The following is a 16,656-nucleotide window of genomic DNA, read 5'->3' as shown; positions in this document are numbered from 1 at the left end:
GAGAAGAAAGCTAGATGGACACAGGCTGCATAAGAAACTTTAGGGAATCCAAAGAATTTTCCATGTTAAATGAAACTGGGGAAAAATAGCTATGCTATATCACAAGGCATTTGGTGAATTCAGAGCTCACATGGTCTACATTGTGAAGTGTAGTTGCATCCCTATGTATACACATATATATACATTTTAGATCAGCGGCATATAGTCGGATATTAATTCTACCTCTAAGCTTGAATTTTCAGATCTCTTCACATCATTACCCCTCCAAGAATGTTGCTACTGCAATCAAATAAATCAAATAAACCTATCACCCTAGCTTTATCTTAGTGGAGTGGAGGGGGTGAAGTAGTATATACGCAAAGTCTACGGAGAAACAATCTCTCTAAGCAAATCAGTCAAGTTTACAAGTTGAATAAGATAAGTCTCATCCATAATAATCACATATCAGAACACGCAGAAGATATGCATATTTCTAAGCAACAGCTAGAGCCAGAAGGAATGTTCTAGAGCATTGCAAATGACAAGACGCACTCCTATTTAGTCCACTGAAATGAATTCAAAAAGCCTGTTCCTCAAGTAGCTGTTTAGGGTCACTTTATTCTCAGTGGAGGGAAAAAAAGTATTTCTAAGTGGCAATAAATCTCATCATAAGAGTAAATCTGTTACCAATTCAAATGGGTCAGCTGTGAAAAATGAACCCCCAAAACAGTTCCAAGAAAAACTTCATAGTCTTTGGGCAATTGCATTATGGAGGAAATCCATGCTTAAAATCATGTGTAATTTTCACAACAGGTATGGCTGAAATAAAAATCAAGGTCATAGAGCAAACTACTGAAAATGTAAAAATGTTTCATTTCAGAATGATACAGATGGAGCATTTTGATTTTTCACTGCAAATCAGTAATCAACTAGATGAAGTTAAAAAAGAGTTTTTAGAAAGTGTTGAATATGTCAAAAACTGAGATGGAATACATCACTGGGGGGGGGGGGGGGGGGAAGAGTATTTTTATTTGATCCCCAAGATGAAACTTATGATTTTTTCATTTGTTTATTTGATTATGAACATCACTGAAAAAAATATATATATATTAGTATTAGCTTTCCCTTTGGCTTCCTGATCAAAAAAATCCATGCTTCATACCCCACTGTAATCCAGGCTTGGGTGGGTTTAAGGAGAGAGTAATGAAATGCCAGCCAATATCCTTGCTCCATCTGAAACCCCTTCTGCATGACTGGGTGTTGCAATGCAAGTCTATGCTGGAATGTACTATGTAATTCTGGCAAGAAGTCAATAGGCTCAAACTCCTCAAATAACCAAAGCATGGTACTAAGAAATCAGCGGAGCAGGCAGCAGCCCAGACAGCCAGTCCATTAGCAGCTTAACCACAGCAGATGTAAAGTCACCAACAAAACTCCCTACGGAGACTCCCAAAGAGCCAGATGCTAGTGCTATAAAAAGATCTTCTAGAAACTTGGCATGTCTCCTGGCCACGTTTTTTTAAAAGAAACATTCTCTAGATAGGAGGTTATTTTTTCTTAATTCGGGGTTGGGGGTAGGGGAGAGAAGGAATGGAAGGGAAGGGGGAGATATTGCTTATTTATTCCGGTTTGCTTGTGAGTGAATCTTGTGCTTGTGAAAACAAAATTCAGTGATAGCATGTCCTGGGACACAGCAGTCAGCAGGCACTGTTCCAGCCTTCTCCCACACACAGCTTTGCTTATGCACCTTGGGCTGACCTGCATATCCTTCCACAAACAGCCCTGCCAATGCACTCAGGGTGAAACACCAGCTGTTATTTCACTCTGTTCTCCTTCACCAGGTTGCTGGTGAGCCCGGCTTGCCCCAGGTGCTGCACTTGGGCAGTCCTCTTGCCCAGCGTGCTTGTGTGGTACTCATTAACCCGAGTGGTTGTGCTTAGCCTGATGGTCTTTGCCTCTCATTCTGCTCCATCAAAGGACTTGAAAGCTCGCTTGCAGCACTACCAGCCCTTGAAGCTTTCCTGGAACATCTGTGAGCCTCATGTAAGTCCCAGCTGCTGGATTCATGTGACTATATGTATGTTTCACCTGTGATCAGCAACAACAAAGCCAGTAATAATATCTAACAATGTGTAATCCTTATAGTACAGAGAACATCTGTGCCACTAAGATAACCTTTGAATATAATGCAAGCCTAGAAGAGATTGACACATAACTCTATGCGTATCTGCACATGTATGGATGAATGTCACCCCCATGCCCAGATGAAAAGCTCACTTGCATCTGTGGATGTGAACAGATGTCATTTGGGGAATGTAGGGAGAAACACTGCAAGATTTAGATATAATGCATCAAGGTGACTGCTTCATGGGAGTCTGAGAGGCAGGCAAAGGTGTCCTAATTTTGACTGGCCCATCCCTGAACTAGGTGATGTAGGACTCTATTTAGTGGCAATAGCCCAGATTGAAGATGAGTTTAGGTGACTGAGAAACAAGGGAGGGAGGACAGAGAGGAGGTGGTCAGAATGAGCTGATACTTTTGTGAGGGCATCTGCTAGCAGAGTATTTCCACACTAAGCCCTGATGGTGCTCCTCAGCCTTACAAGTGCTAGAGCCCAAGGGTTCTTCAACCATCCCCATACCACCACTGTCAACCACTAAACCATGTCCCTAAGCACCACGTCCAACCTTTCCTTGAACACCCCCAGGGACGGTGACGCCACCACCTCCCTGGGCAACCTGTACCAGTGCCTGACTGCTCTTTCTGAGAATAAATGTCTCCTCATTTCCAACCTGAACCTCCCCCGGCGCAACTTGAGGCCAGGGAAGAGAGGGAAGGCAAGATGCCTTTGAAATGCAGTTTGCCCCAAGACAAAATAGGTCTTTGGAAAACACAGGAGCCAACAGTGAGAAGGGAAGTGGATGCCCACAAAGTGAGCCCCGAGGAGATGGCCCACTGGTAGTGATTATCTCTGGTGTCTGTCCACTGCACGCTAGAGCAGACCTAGTTACTACTGTTGTGATCTCACCAGTGGCCTGTTCAATGCATTTCTCTGTTCAGGACTGATGCTTCTGAGGTAGATTCTCCCAAAACAGTCATTCATGGTGATATATCTTCTTGCCTCTTATTTGCAACATCATGTACAGTTAACATGTTTCTTTCCTTTATTAACAGTTTTCCACTTGTCCATCTCCACTAGCTTTTTGAACTCCCTTTAGCTTTTTATTATTAGTCTTAATACTACATTTCATTCTCTAACTGCTGAATTGCTATTATGATTATTTATCAGTAGTTTTTGTAACAGCTTGTGTATTATGTGCTTGATAATTTTGTGTTCTCTCATACTAGTACTCTGGTCCTATAGTAGTGTTCCAATGACTACCTTTCCTCCACTAAATTTTCAAGATGTCTCTTTTAACAATACATGTTGCTTTAATGGAGTGTTGTTATTTTGGATTTTTTGTTTTTTCCTAATGAACTGTACCACCTTCAGTATTCTTTTATTTTTTCCCACCAAAGGACATAATGGTTGATTGCTTTTTTTTTTTTCCTTTTCAAATGATTTTCCCCCAGAAAATGAGCCAACTTATTCTGTGTGTTTTTTTCATGCCTCTCAGCTTTCCTTTGCCTCTACTGAGGTTTTTCCCAAAAATATTTTTTTCCTATTTCCCCGTCCCTCACACAGACACAGAAACAACAATGAAACCAGGAGACAAAGAATCCCATGTTTTAATGCAAGAAGCTACAGGACCGACACATGTATATCAGAAAAATTTCCAGTTTGTATTGGGAAAGATATTTTACTTGTTTTATAGGCCAGACTGTTAAAAAGGGAAGATATCCTTGTGGAGAACAGAGAAGGGATCCATTTTAGCATACATTTCATACATCTTTGTTTTGTTTTGTTTTCCCTTTACATCTCACATATTAAAAGTGGCATCTTCCAAAGCTGAGAAACATACGAAGAATTTTGCATTTGTTGCTGATTGATGGATATTCTATTTTTGCCACTTTTCACCAAAGGCCAAGAGTATTCCTTGCACACATGAGATTTATACAGTTGTTTTAGTTTCTTTTGTCCCTTACTCTCTTACAGATGTTTTTTTTTACAAATGCAATAAACACAAAAAGAAAGGTCCAGTTGTTTTGGAAGGAAGAGAGAAAGGGAGAGAAGGGTATAGCTAAGTGACAAATACATTTTTTGATTGACTTAGTGACAAAAGTTCACTCTCCCCTTTCTCCCCTCCCTCTTAAAAAATTGTTGTTTATATTCCATATCAGAAAAAAAAAATAAAAGACAATGCCCAGGTATTCATGGTTCAGATTCCATGCTTCTTCAGTTTCCTGAGTGTATTGAGTCTCCACAAAGGCTATCCTTTTCCCATGAAGAAACAAGACAAAACAAACAAAAAACATTTATCCAAATAACTTCAGGGACGGTACATTTTGTAGCTCTGTAATGGGAATCTGGGCTGAAAAATGAGAAGACATTCCAATACATCGAAATCCAAGGCCAGCATCTGGGGTTCTCAGCGCCTGTCTTGTCCTAAAAATAAAGTTATTTTTAAGCATCAGAGGAAGAAAGCGGAAACAAACAACACCATCATGAATCAGCCTCAGTCATCTTAATATATCTGTACTCAGCTTATGGGCAGCGAGGCCTGCAGCTGAGAGTCTCTGCCCTATGAATGAAGATGCCAGCTGACATCAGAGATCACACAACATGACAAAAAATCTATAAAGTCATCCCCAACCCTGCAGTCTTAACCTCAACATGCAAATGGTAGATGAAACATGGTAAGCAGTAATATAGAAAGGTGATAGAAACGTGCCAGATGTGAGGCTAGGGTAAAGACTTAGGTTTACAAAAAAATATAAATAAATAAACAAATAAATCAACAGTCCACTTCCTGAGCCACTAGACAGTTAATCCTACTTCTATTTAGAATATTCCTATGCAGATGGGAAATATGCATTAGGCTCCATGGAAATTTTTCCTTCTTTGTACTGGCAGCTGGACTCAGCATCTATGTCCCTTCTTTGAATGAGGTGACTCACTCTGCATGCTCCATCTGACTGGATCTCCTTTAGGTCTGGAAACTGAGCCTTTCTGTAGGCATCTTAAGCTGATGGGAGCCAAGGAAGATTATGTCAGCCAGACAAATTCTGGCATATTCCAGGGTTTCTCCTACAGCCACGAGTTCAAGCCACAGAGCAAAATTCATGTCCCAACACCTTGGCACCTAGGAACACCTGAGATGTTCCAGAGTACCCTGCCTGGCCTCCAGTTGCTATTCCAGCAGACGCAGACCTGTCATGGGCTCTGCATCATATCTGTGAAGCCATGGGTATCTCAGACACTTGGAACATCTCAAACAACACCATGAACCTACAGGTGGGACACTAATTGAACCCCTGCGAACACAGTTTGGGCTGTCTCTCCAGCTGTACTGCTCTGCTACTTGAGCTTACATGTTTAAAGTTAACTAAGGTATTTTTGTTGGTTGTATATAAGTAAAGTCAGTACAGTGTAGTCACAATAACTATGTTCAGAAAATAAAGAAACAGAAAGACATAGTTCAGTTCTTATATTAGAATACAGATCTAGCTTTCAACTAGTATGTGAAAATGACCTAGAAACATAAGCCACTATATTATTGAACAGAGAACCATAGTCCCACATAGTTCAAGGTCAGAGTTTTGGGATTTGTTTGTTATATGCTCTATGGCAAAGGGCCACCACCATTTCAAGGGTAAAGACTGCATTTATCTTCCTCTAAACATGCGAACAACAACACAACAGGGAGTGGAAGATGCCACCCCTGAAAGATGCCCATCATGGCTGATTATCAAATCAGTGGCACGTTAGTTCTCGATGAATCAGGGAGCTCTCAGCTTCCTCTCCAAACCCATCATAAGCCAAGACACTCTTGCTGGCCCCTGTTCTGCAGCTCCCAGCCTCTTGCCAATTTTACAGCATACCACTGCTCACTTGTCTTCTTCAGTGGCTGACTCTGCCTTAGGTGATTAGAAAGACTTTTGGCATCATATTGGGAATATCCCGTGGCAATGGATTTAGGAAGGGATTAAGGATTGAAAATATCTCTAAACAACAAGCAAGGATAATGCTAACTGTGGGAATACCCACTATGGCTGTGGGTATTGTGGGTATTGTGGGTATATGGCTGTTCATTTTTGGAACTGAAAATTGGGATCTAGTGCTGGAAAACTGTGTAGGTTCGGAGAAGATAAATGTTTTTAAGAAAGGAAACTGGACCATAATATGAAAAAGCAGTCAGCTTTTTAGACAGTTTATATTTTGGTCAATTATATCTTGAATCAAATGTCCCAAAGTCCTGGATTTGACTCTTACTTAACCCACTCCCTAGGGTGCCAGTGAGCATAATCAAAAGTCACCACACAGCAGACAGGTCTCAGTGGGATGGGATAATGTCAGCTCCAAAAGCAAAACAAAACCAGGCCTGGTCAAGACTGAGTAGAAAAATAAACCAAAGAAGAAGAAAAATAACCCAGAATGAATCTGAAAGAAGCCACTGCCTTTCCCACTTTATCAGACACTTTTCAGAACAGATAGAGTTGGTTAACTCTCAAGTCATACCTTCCCCAAGAGCTGAACCGAGGTAAACAGTGGCAAATGCCAGTTCAAAACAGCTGGCACCTTTTCCAGGAATACAAAACTAAACGGTGACCATACAATACTGGAAATGAAGTTCAGCTCATTTGCAATGGCGAGACTGAGATACCCTTAATGGCACTGTGGTTTGGAGAACACTACTGAATAAAGTCAGAAGATATGCTGGACAAAGCTCATGTCTTTTCCTGGAAAACCAATCCATTTGCCAGGAGAGGTAGGGAGCCAGATTTATGGAAGACCAATAATTATCCTCCAAGTTTAGGCTCAGAGACAGAGGCATGCATTGCTGCTTATCTATTTGTCTTTATATTTTTGACCACTCTTTCTCTAGTCAGCTCAATTCTATCTCATTACATTTTTAGGAAAAGTCTAGGACCAGAGCCTTGTAAGTGGACATCAAAATGTAAATTCTTTGAAGTTTCCAGTTAATCATCAAGGAATGAGCATTTTTCTTTGGAAATCAAATCCTTTTAGGATATATTATGTTGGACTTCTAAAATAAAGCTGTCCAGATTCACCAGACAATTTCAGAAAGTTTACTGATTTGGTGTGCACTTGATAGGATGAATAAACTTTTCTACTTATTCTTGGTCTACTTCCCTGTAATGCATGTTGAAAATATTCACACTCAGATTATTCATTTACATGTTCCCCAAGCCTATCTCAGATGCCCAAACCAAAATAATAGGATATGAAAACAGTACAGAAGAGACTTACCTGGTATTCAGTTAGCCATGATATGTTTCACAAAAGCTGGAAACAAGAGAAAGAGCAGGATCATATATCAATTCCCCTTCATTAAGCCCATTAAGGTCCGACATATATCAGCCTAGTCATTATTTAAATTCATTCTTCTTACTTCCTCTGATGTAATGAAGACATCATCACTTTGTAAATAACACTCCAGATACCTTGGTGTTAGATGATTTGTAAATCCTTAAGATATATATTACAGTGCAGGGTAGTCAGCACTAAGTAGCCAGTGAAAAAGAACACATACATTTGTCAACCCATAGCTTGCTTAATCCCTTAGCTCTGGCTGCAGTATGGAACTGTCTTTCCAAAGTATACAACCATGAGAAACTGTGGGTCATCATATTGCAAGGTTTCAGCACATTAATACTAAGGCAGGGGGCACTGAAAGTAGCTCTGGAGTGAACCTTCAGAACACACAGCAGGTCACCTAGTTAAGTATCGTGACTATACCTCTGCAAGTAAATTCAGGCTTAGGAACAAACAAGTCATTTCAAAGCCAATTGGAACCGTTTTGTGGTTGTTGTTGATGTTTGGTTGTGTTTTTTTATTGTTGGTGGTGGTGTTTTGTTTTTTTTTACGAAAGGTTTTGGGTTCAATTTTTTTCCATTTTAAAAAAGCATTCATCATAAAACAGTACTCATGATTTTGAAATTCAAAAGGAAAGAGAGAAACGCTTACTGCAGCATATTTTTTCCTTCCCAATAATCTGGCTCTGCAATGAATTTCTCTGAATTCGCCATAAATTCACAAGTCATTTGGGTTGGCTAAATCTACAGATATCTACTTATTGGCTACTTATAAGAAAGGTTTCCCTGAGATCAGATCACTAGAATTTGTAAAACAAAGGAGAGCACCGAGCAAAAATATAACAGACTCCTTGAAGATGACAGACCGGTTAAATCACCAGACAATACAGCAGTCAGTCACTAGGTAACCTTCAAAGAAGGACTCAAAAGTGTACAGTAACATGAAGATCATGTGTTCATGATCTTTACTAGAATATTGTATTGTAATGAAGAGTCTGAAGCAAGTAGACTTGCAAGATGCATGAGAGAAACATGGTCCATTTACTCATGACCAAATCCATTCATTCAGGTTTTCTACAAGCAGTGAAATAAACTGAAAGGTCTTTGGAAGGTCTTGTAGAATTCCTAGGTCAGAGGACCAACGAGGATACATGGATAACTTTTTTTTTTTTTTTTGGCTGAGATTTTGAAAGAAAATTTAACGATTTTGTGTAGGGAACTCTCAAAAGAGTATCTTATTTTGAGATGACAAGGAAATATTGGGTGCAGGTATTAAAAATAGGGAAGAAAAAAAATAAAAAAGAAAAATCAAAAGAAGACGTATCCCTGCTTCCTGAAAACTCCATGGCTATTCAGCTATGGAAAATGCAAATAAACTTACTACAGATTCAACATATCAGGTGAACTATAGAGTCTCAATTAATCTAAAATCTGGAAAAGCATGCGTACTTATTATGGGGAGCAAGATTTTCCTTGGATTTAAGTCTTCACAGAAAAATTGCAACAAAACCTTCTAGTACATGACCACCGTTCAGACCAGACTGGTCATACCTACCTTCATAGTTGATACAACCATTGGCATCTTCCTGACCAGCCATTAATTTATCAACTTCTTCTTCAGTCAACCTTTCACCTGAGGGGAAAGCAAAATGACTGTTCACTACCTCTGAGCCCTTCTAAAGAATTTCTAAAGAACAGTTCAAAGAACCAAAGAATACAAAAGAGTGAGAGAAAAATATGGGAGAATTTCTCTTCAGCTAATTTGTGGTGCTGACTGCTAGGAAAGCTTCTTTTGAACTTGCAAACTGAGAAAATTTGATCTGAAAACCAGAAAGACAGAATAAATATGGAAACCCACATGATATCCTGTTCACATACTCTTTCTTCTAAGAATAAGCTTTCTCTAAGTGCCAAATCCTTAAGGTTTTAGTCAGTCCTTAACCAAGTCCTCACTAAACAAATTCTCAGTAAAGTCACTCTCTAGTATGCCTATGAGTTTGAGGTTCAGAAATATTCCAAGATCATTTTTGGGATCTGCGAATTGAATGAGTGCTCCATTCCATTTAATTTAATTGTCTTAATATTAGGCACCTATGAAAAAACCTCTGAAAATTCAACTGATTTATTGAAAACCAAACAGAAAAACATGCAAATTTACAGAATACTTGGTTGTGCCTAGGATTTGAGCAATACTAAAAAATACCACTCTAAATATAACTGTCCTTCAGATTGAAATACTTCCTAAAAATGTTGGAAAATCAGATATTGCCATGTTATTCTGGATTACTGGAAACAGAAGGACAACTTCAAAATCATTTCTTTTAGTACAGTGAAACAAACAAAACTGCCAAGAATGGTTACATTGCCCAATGCAAGCTTAAGTAGGATATCAGTCCTGACTTTTTGTCGTTGTTGTTGTTGTCGTTGTTGTAGGTGGTGGTGAGGATTTCTTTTTTTTTCTTTTTTTTTTTTTTTTTTTTGGTCATCACTGAATTTGTTTCCCAAAATGATTCAAAAGTATCACTGATGAAAATGAAAATAACATTACTTTTTATAGCGTTATTATTACATATGTCAACAGAGAAACATGTGTCATGGAATGGAAATCCCTGAGCATAAAAGATTAGGCTTTTTGAATCAATATCCCAGGTCAAAAATGATCATTGGAATCCTTTTATTTAAGTCAAATCTCTTTTACAATAGGTCATCCTTTTTTTAAAAATAGTGGACAAACCCTAGTAGAAAAGGCTGATCTTGAGAAATGCTTACTGGATTCAGATGACAACATTTCAGTGCCTTCTAATTCAAATCTGAAACCTGTCATTAAGTTACATTAAATTTTCTGTCTGCTATTCATTCTGTTTTCATCACTATTCATGAAAAATGGTGTTTCTGAAGTCAAGATTTGAGAAGACAGTGAAATACTGATTCCTCCTTTAAAACCAAATCTTTTCCATTTCAGAGACAATTCTGTTAAACACATGACTGATAAAAAAATGTGCAGAAAAATGGAGACAAATATTGTAGGAATAGATGGGTTTTCCATTGTTTGGATAATTTTATGGTCATACAAATATAATATTTATTGGAGAAATAAAGCATTAGAACAAGGAAGGAAGAAAGAAAGGAAGGGGAGGAAAGAAAGAAAGGCAAATATTTGAGTTGTAGGTCAGTGATCTTTTGCTTCATAATTAACAAGATTTTTATTTTTGTCTTTACGTATGAGGACAATGTGATGACTGAAGTCTTGCCCAGTCATTTGCAACAGAAAAGTCACCACAAGCTGTACGGGAAAGACCTGGGTGATGGACTTGCATAAGGTTCACCTTACCCAGAGTAGCCAAAACGTGGCGGAGTTCAGCCCCCATCACTGTTCCATTTCCCTCCTTGTCGAATACACGCAGACCTTCCACAAAGTCCTCATAGGTGCCCGTGTCTTTCGTCTTGGCAATATGCTGGAGCATGGGCAGGAAGGTTTCAAAGTCAATCATCTTGGAGTTCATGTCTACAAAGACACAGATGGAAATTAAAGTTTTGGTGGATTCTGGGAGAGCTGGGGCATGCAGCATGGGTAGCTTGGAGGAGTAGGAGAACCATGATAATAAATTCTGGCTAAAGGGGAGAGAGGCATATAGGAATATTTTAAGTACAGATGGAGCAATGGATAGTCAGAGCTGGAAAAAAGAATTCTGGCAAAGAAAAAAATACTTTTTTAACAGACCAATAGACTGATATCTCCTCATATCTGACACACGCAAATGACAAGGACAGAAAGTACAGTTAGCAAGGCTTTTGATGCAATATAAAAATATGAACCTAAGCAAAAGACAATAAAAGAGGAGCCCAGTCCTGATATGAAATCAGCTTTGCTTTGCATCCCTCTAAAACAGAGGTGTTTAAAACCATACTGGGACAGGAGCTTCAGAGTGAATGGGGGGCATGGCAGGACCGGGGCTGTGAGTCCCATTTTCCTGATTCTTTGCCTTTCAAGAGCATCCTTGGATGTTATAGTCCCTTTTGACTTCTTGTCCCACCCGCCACTGTGCCATTGCCATATCCTGATACATCCCAGTTGTTGAATATGGGCCTATTTGTCAGTTCCCACTAACCTCAGTGAAAGGAAGGGATGGACAAGTCATCTAGAAAATGCCTGAATGTGGATATGGTCCAGGAGAGATTTCCTTTGCTCTGAACACATTTCCTGTGCATGGTGAATGTTGAAGGGAGATATAATCGTAGTCATTGCAGTGCATCTAACATATACTTTTGTAGAACAGATTGTGTCCCTACTTTCAGTCTATCCTTTTGTTCCTTTAGATGTCTTCAAAATGTCTGAGTTTTTAGTAAACACAAGTGAATGTCTGTCACCAAAGCAATTTTAAAAGGTAAAAACATGTAATTGTAAAACATATTGACACACATTGGCCATCAAATGAATTCAGTCTCCTAAATTTCAGACAATTATATTGACAGACAGATCTCTTTTTTCCTTGATTACTTTTCTGCTAGAGATTTTCAGAGGCTGTTCCATACCCTTCAGTGTTTCACATTTAATCTTTCCATTAAAAAAAGGAGACCTCATCTGCTTCATCATTAATTCTTGGAGAGATGCTTTTCAAAATGAAGACAAAGAAGGACACCAACCTTCTGGTTTGGGTCTGCCAAGAACTTTCATGACCTCTGCTTGGGTTGGATTCTGCCCCAAAGCTCTCAAGACATCTCCGCACTGTGCGTATGTGATTTTCATCTCAGATTTGGGAGTCCGGTCAAAGAGTGAGAAGGCTTCCTTAAATTCTGAAAGAAAACAAGATAGAAAGAAATGCACACCATGCTCCCTCAGATAAAGTCAAAGCAAGCCTAGACCTTCCCCCTAATTAACTCAGCACAACCTTTTTATTTTGCAGTTTGGGAACAAGTTTGATGAGCTTTGCTGTCGCTCTTATCGGCAATGTTTGTGTTCCTCCTCCCCTGCTCTTTCCGGTTCAACCAGGGAATGGAATCAGAGAGGTCAAATGCTTTTCTCATGGTATTTCCGTCTCAGCTAGCATCAGAAAGTGCAGAAAACCTCACAGAGATGGTTGGCCTTGAGATCTTTTCAGTCCAGCAGGAGCACTCAGGATGACACAGAATTCAATAGCAGTTCCGCTCATTAGCTAACTGGATATTGTATTCAGCATTACACATTTGGAGAGCACTGATGGCCCACAGATGAAGGATCACCTGCATTAGCAGGTAACAAGATATGCCATCATATACTAGGGGAATAATCACACAACAGTATGTTGTTGCGGGAAGGTGAATGTATATTGAAAACTTACAATCGATCGTTTATGTTTAATAATGCCAAGGAACAGATCTAAAAGAATCCTCTGATTTTTCTTTCTTCCAGCACCAGATCCGCTTGTGTCTGGAAAATTCAGGTTTGTTATGCTGTCAGCTACTGAGGCCAGACCAGATCTCATGTGTGGAGATGCAATCATTCACTCCAGTGATTTCACATCTGCCTGCTTTCCTTTGTGTGCCCAAGCAGAGCCCTTCCCCTTGCAAGACAACCAGGCCTCCTCCACTACATCTTCGTGGGCATATCTTCATTTCTTCTACCCAAAGAGTGAGTCCTTTACCCCTGCAAGCAGCAGTACCCTGACAAGAGCAGTCCCATGGGAGAGGGTCCCTGTTCTTCCACTAATTAATGGGGGCAGGCAGGGTGCCAGGACAGACCCTCAGACACTCGAGTTGCCCAGGTCTGCCTCTCCCTTCTGGAGCTGCAGACACGCTACAGACAGGAGCAGCTCAGGGTGCAAGCTGCTGTTCTTTACCAAACACACTGCATGGTGCATGGTCTATGAGTGGTCACAAATATCCCTTTGGATTTAAGCTGGGAATCTGCACCTTGTCTTGCTGTTATTCTTCTGAATTTTCCCTCCCACTCTCCGAACACAATGAGGCTATCTTTCTTTCCTAGATCTTGAGTCATTCATTTATTCAGCCACTCATTCTGCATGCTGGATTTTCTCCATCTTTCTCTTCTCAATTCCTTATCCTCCTGATTATTCCCTTCTCCCCGTTCTTTCTTTTTCTTCTTATTTCCCTTTCTCCTCCTTTCTTCCAGTGCTGCTGTTTTTCCTCCCTCCCTCCCTCCTTCCTCCCTCCTTTTTCATTTTTTTCATTCCATTCATATCCTACTCATTTCCTTCGTCATCCAATACTTGCAAGGAGGGATCCAATTTTCTCATTTTGGACTAATCAACACTCCCCTTCTTTTCTTTGCTTTCTGCTCTTTGCTTTCCCCTGCTTTCTCTCCCTGCCTCTCTCTCAGTGGATCTTTGCCTCCCCCGTCCCCAGCTGGAGCCCAGGTCCCACCAGCAGCCCTCACTCCAGCAGAGGGCAATAGTGGATTTTCATGGGCTCCTTGCTGGCAGGAGAAGGGGGCCAGAGCCCACTCCCAGCAACCTCCTTTCTCTGGGTGTCTCAGCAGCCGAGGTGGATGGGAAAAACAGGAGCTACTCATCTGCCTGCCACCTACCTGCTCCCAGAGCCCAGCTGCCTGAGCACCCTTTGCTCCACCTTCCAGCGGCTCGCAGTTCATCACAGTCACTGACAGCTCACGTCTCTCTCTCTCAATTTAAATTCAGACGTAATCATCTCTGACCAGAGCATTGGCCTGTGGGCTTGGAAACTCCATTTTGTCAACATGCAGAAGCCTTTTTGCTTTTATTTTTTTATTTGCTGTTGCATTTGCTGGCTTAATGCAAGTTTCCATCAAAGCAATGAAACCAGCACGGCTATGGTCTCCTTTGTCCTCTCGCTAGCCATTAAACCACTGGCAGGAGCAGTTTATATTTTCATATGCCTAATTACTACCTGTCTTCTCATGTTGAATAGCTCATATTCTTCTCTTTTCAGAAGAGGCCAGGAATTCAGTTTCATAAATACACATTGCCAGAACCACTGAACTTCACTGGCAGGGTAGGCAGTAGGACATGTAAGGATGGATGTGTAACACATGGCTTCACCCAAAGACCATCCTTCCTCCTCTGACAGCAACATTTGGGGGGGCTACCCTAACACCGACTCCTTGCAGCGAAGTAAGTCTGGCACAGCAACATCTTTTCCTTAGCAAAGGAAACAGGTTCATAATATCCTAGAAGGTACAGATTGAAAAGGCCTTAAAAAAACTGTTATCTCTTTCTCCTCCACCATGGAATCAGCAATATCTAACACATAGGGTGGATTTCATACTGAGCTAATTTCAGCTGACTAACAGGGAATTATCTAGTCCCAGTGAAATAGCTAGGTCCCCGTCTGGTCTACAGAGAGAGAGAATGTTATTATACAGTAGAGGATTAAAAAGAAAAATAAATAAATAAATAAATTAATTAATTAAATACAAAAACAACAACAACAACAAACATAAAGGTATGACAGGTGACTTTGACCTCCTGATGACTTTCTGAAAAAAGCTTGACAAACCTAAAAGTGCAATACAGATCTGAAAATGAACGCAGTACAAAAACAGTGCAACTGGAATGTAGAAGAAAGGAAGAGATGGAGATATTGTAAGTCTGAGAAAGGAGAGAATGGGAAGGAGAAAACAAATTGAAAAGGCAACTATCCAGAGCTCCCATGAGCCCCACTTCTCAAGTCTGGCCAGCAGCCAGTATAACAGCTATATATTATGGCAAGTGGTGTTTGTTTCCTGACCTGTGTTTTTAACACAAAATAAAACAGTCTCAAGAACTGGGATGATGATTGCCCACTTTGTTAAACTGGTAGCTCACTTCCTGACAAGGTTTTCAAAGGTGCAGACTAGTATAGAGGACAGTGCATGCTAGGGACAACCTAGGAGCAACTGTGGGCCATGCCACAGATATAATGCCATACCTGAAACATCTGAACTCTATCTAGGAGTGAGTATCTGTCTATCTTCAAGCAATCTGTCTGTCTCTTCTTCTATGAACCCAAGAATCTTCTAAAGGTCAGGAGAGAGAAAAAAAAAAAAAAAAAAAACACGAACCAAAAGAGGCAGGGAGGAAAGGCATTGAGGAACTGACTGATAAGCAGTGCTTTTCTGCTCATTCCCCAGGTGACATTCAGACCATTAAGCGCTCTTTCAGTGATTCACGGCAGAACTGATGAAACAGCTGTGGGGTTAACTGTAGGTGTGTTTAGTGTCATTCCCTGGTGCTAGTACACAATATAACTTTCTGTTATCCTGCTGTGGCTGACATGCAGATCTCCCTGCATTTCTCACACAGATGATGTTATCTGCTTTCTGCCTCATGGCTTTCCCTTTGATGCTACAAGGATATCCTATTTCACAAATCCCAGATTCCCAGCTTTGCTCAGTGTGTACAGATAGATCAGACGGCAGCAGAGGCTGCTATAAGAAAGAAAATGCACTTTTCTGTTTCTAGAGATTGTCTACATCTGCTCCAGACTTGCTACCTTTTATGGCAGGCCTGGAATTGTTCCAGATTTGCCTTTTCCAAGCCATTCCAATGGGCTGATGACCTTTTTTTTTTTTTTTTTCCTGATTCGTCCTATTCTTTTCCCATTTTTTTGGTAGAGCCTCTAGAGCTTATTCTCCTCAGGGGAAGAGAAATAAAGCATAGACACAGGAGGGTCCTATCCAATCCCCAAGGCATTACCTGATCAGCAATCGAGCTGTTCTGTGATGCTGGAATAACTCAAAGGTCTGTGGCTCAGAACTGGGCCTCTCCTGTCATTCTCCCATGATTTTGGGACTGGAAAAGGGGAAGTTTCCCAAAAACTAGCAGTTGCCTCTAATCATGAGTTATTTTTGACCCGTCGTTAGAAGACACTAACTAAAGTTGTGAAGAGGGGCTTGAAAATTCGAAGATAATATTGGAAGTTTGTGGCAAAGCCTCAGTCTCTGAGGCATTAAGACATTTGGTTCCAGTTCATAAAATGCTTCCTTCTATATCTCCTTTCTCTGAATCAACCTGACTGGATAGTCTGTGATTTTTTTCATCTGTTCTAATTAATTCATTTTCTGATACCATCTTTTATAGGCTCTACCAAGCTCTTCCAAGGGTTTAGAGACCAAAGCAAAACTCTGCCAGATGTTTGACTCCATCTATCAATTATTCTTTAAGTAAGAAGCAGACTGGTAGTTGAGGGAAAAGAGGACAGCTGCAGCAAATAGTGTTCCCAGGACTTCATGCATGAGGTTTCAGTATCATTTTCTTGGGCTGGGACAAAGGGCTCAGAAAGTAATGC

The 16,656-nt window shown here is 40.4% G+C and overlaps 1 protein-coding gene across 1 annotated transcript in view; it reads right to left on the bottom strand.

Annotated features, from left to right (window-relative positions):
- Positions 1-3,685: 3,685 nt before the first annotated feature.
- The window catches only part of MYL3 (myosin light chain 3), a 36,671-nt gene continuing 23,700 nt past the window's right edge, over positions 3,686-16,656 (bottom strand). The window contains exons 3-7 of the mRNA XM_048076132.2: positions 12,061-12,210; positions 10,748-10,921; positions 8,972-9,049; positions 7,352-7,387; positions 3,686-4,525 (exon numbers count right to left, since the gene is read on the bottom strand). Of these exons, the coding sequence (XP_047932089.1) occupies positions 7,359-7,387; positions 8,972-9,049; positions 10,748-10,921; positions 12,061-12,210 (431 nt within the window). The 3' untranslated portion in view covers positions 3,686-4,525; positions 7,352-7,358. The remainder of the gene's footprint in view (positions 4,526-7,351; positions 7,388-8,971; positions 9,050-10,747; positions 10,922-12,060; positions 12,211-16,656) is intronic.

Source organism: Anser cygnoides, chromosome 2 (assembly GCF_040182565.1).
Source record: "Anser cygnoides isolate HZ-2024a breed goose chromosome 2, Taihu_goose_T2T_genome, whole genome shotgun sequence".
Taxonomy (NCBI): Eukaryota; Metazoa; Chordata; class Aves; order Anseriformes; family Anatidae; genus Anser; species Anser cygnoides.
This window is presented reverse-complemented; position numbering and strand designations above follow the sequence as displayed.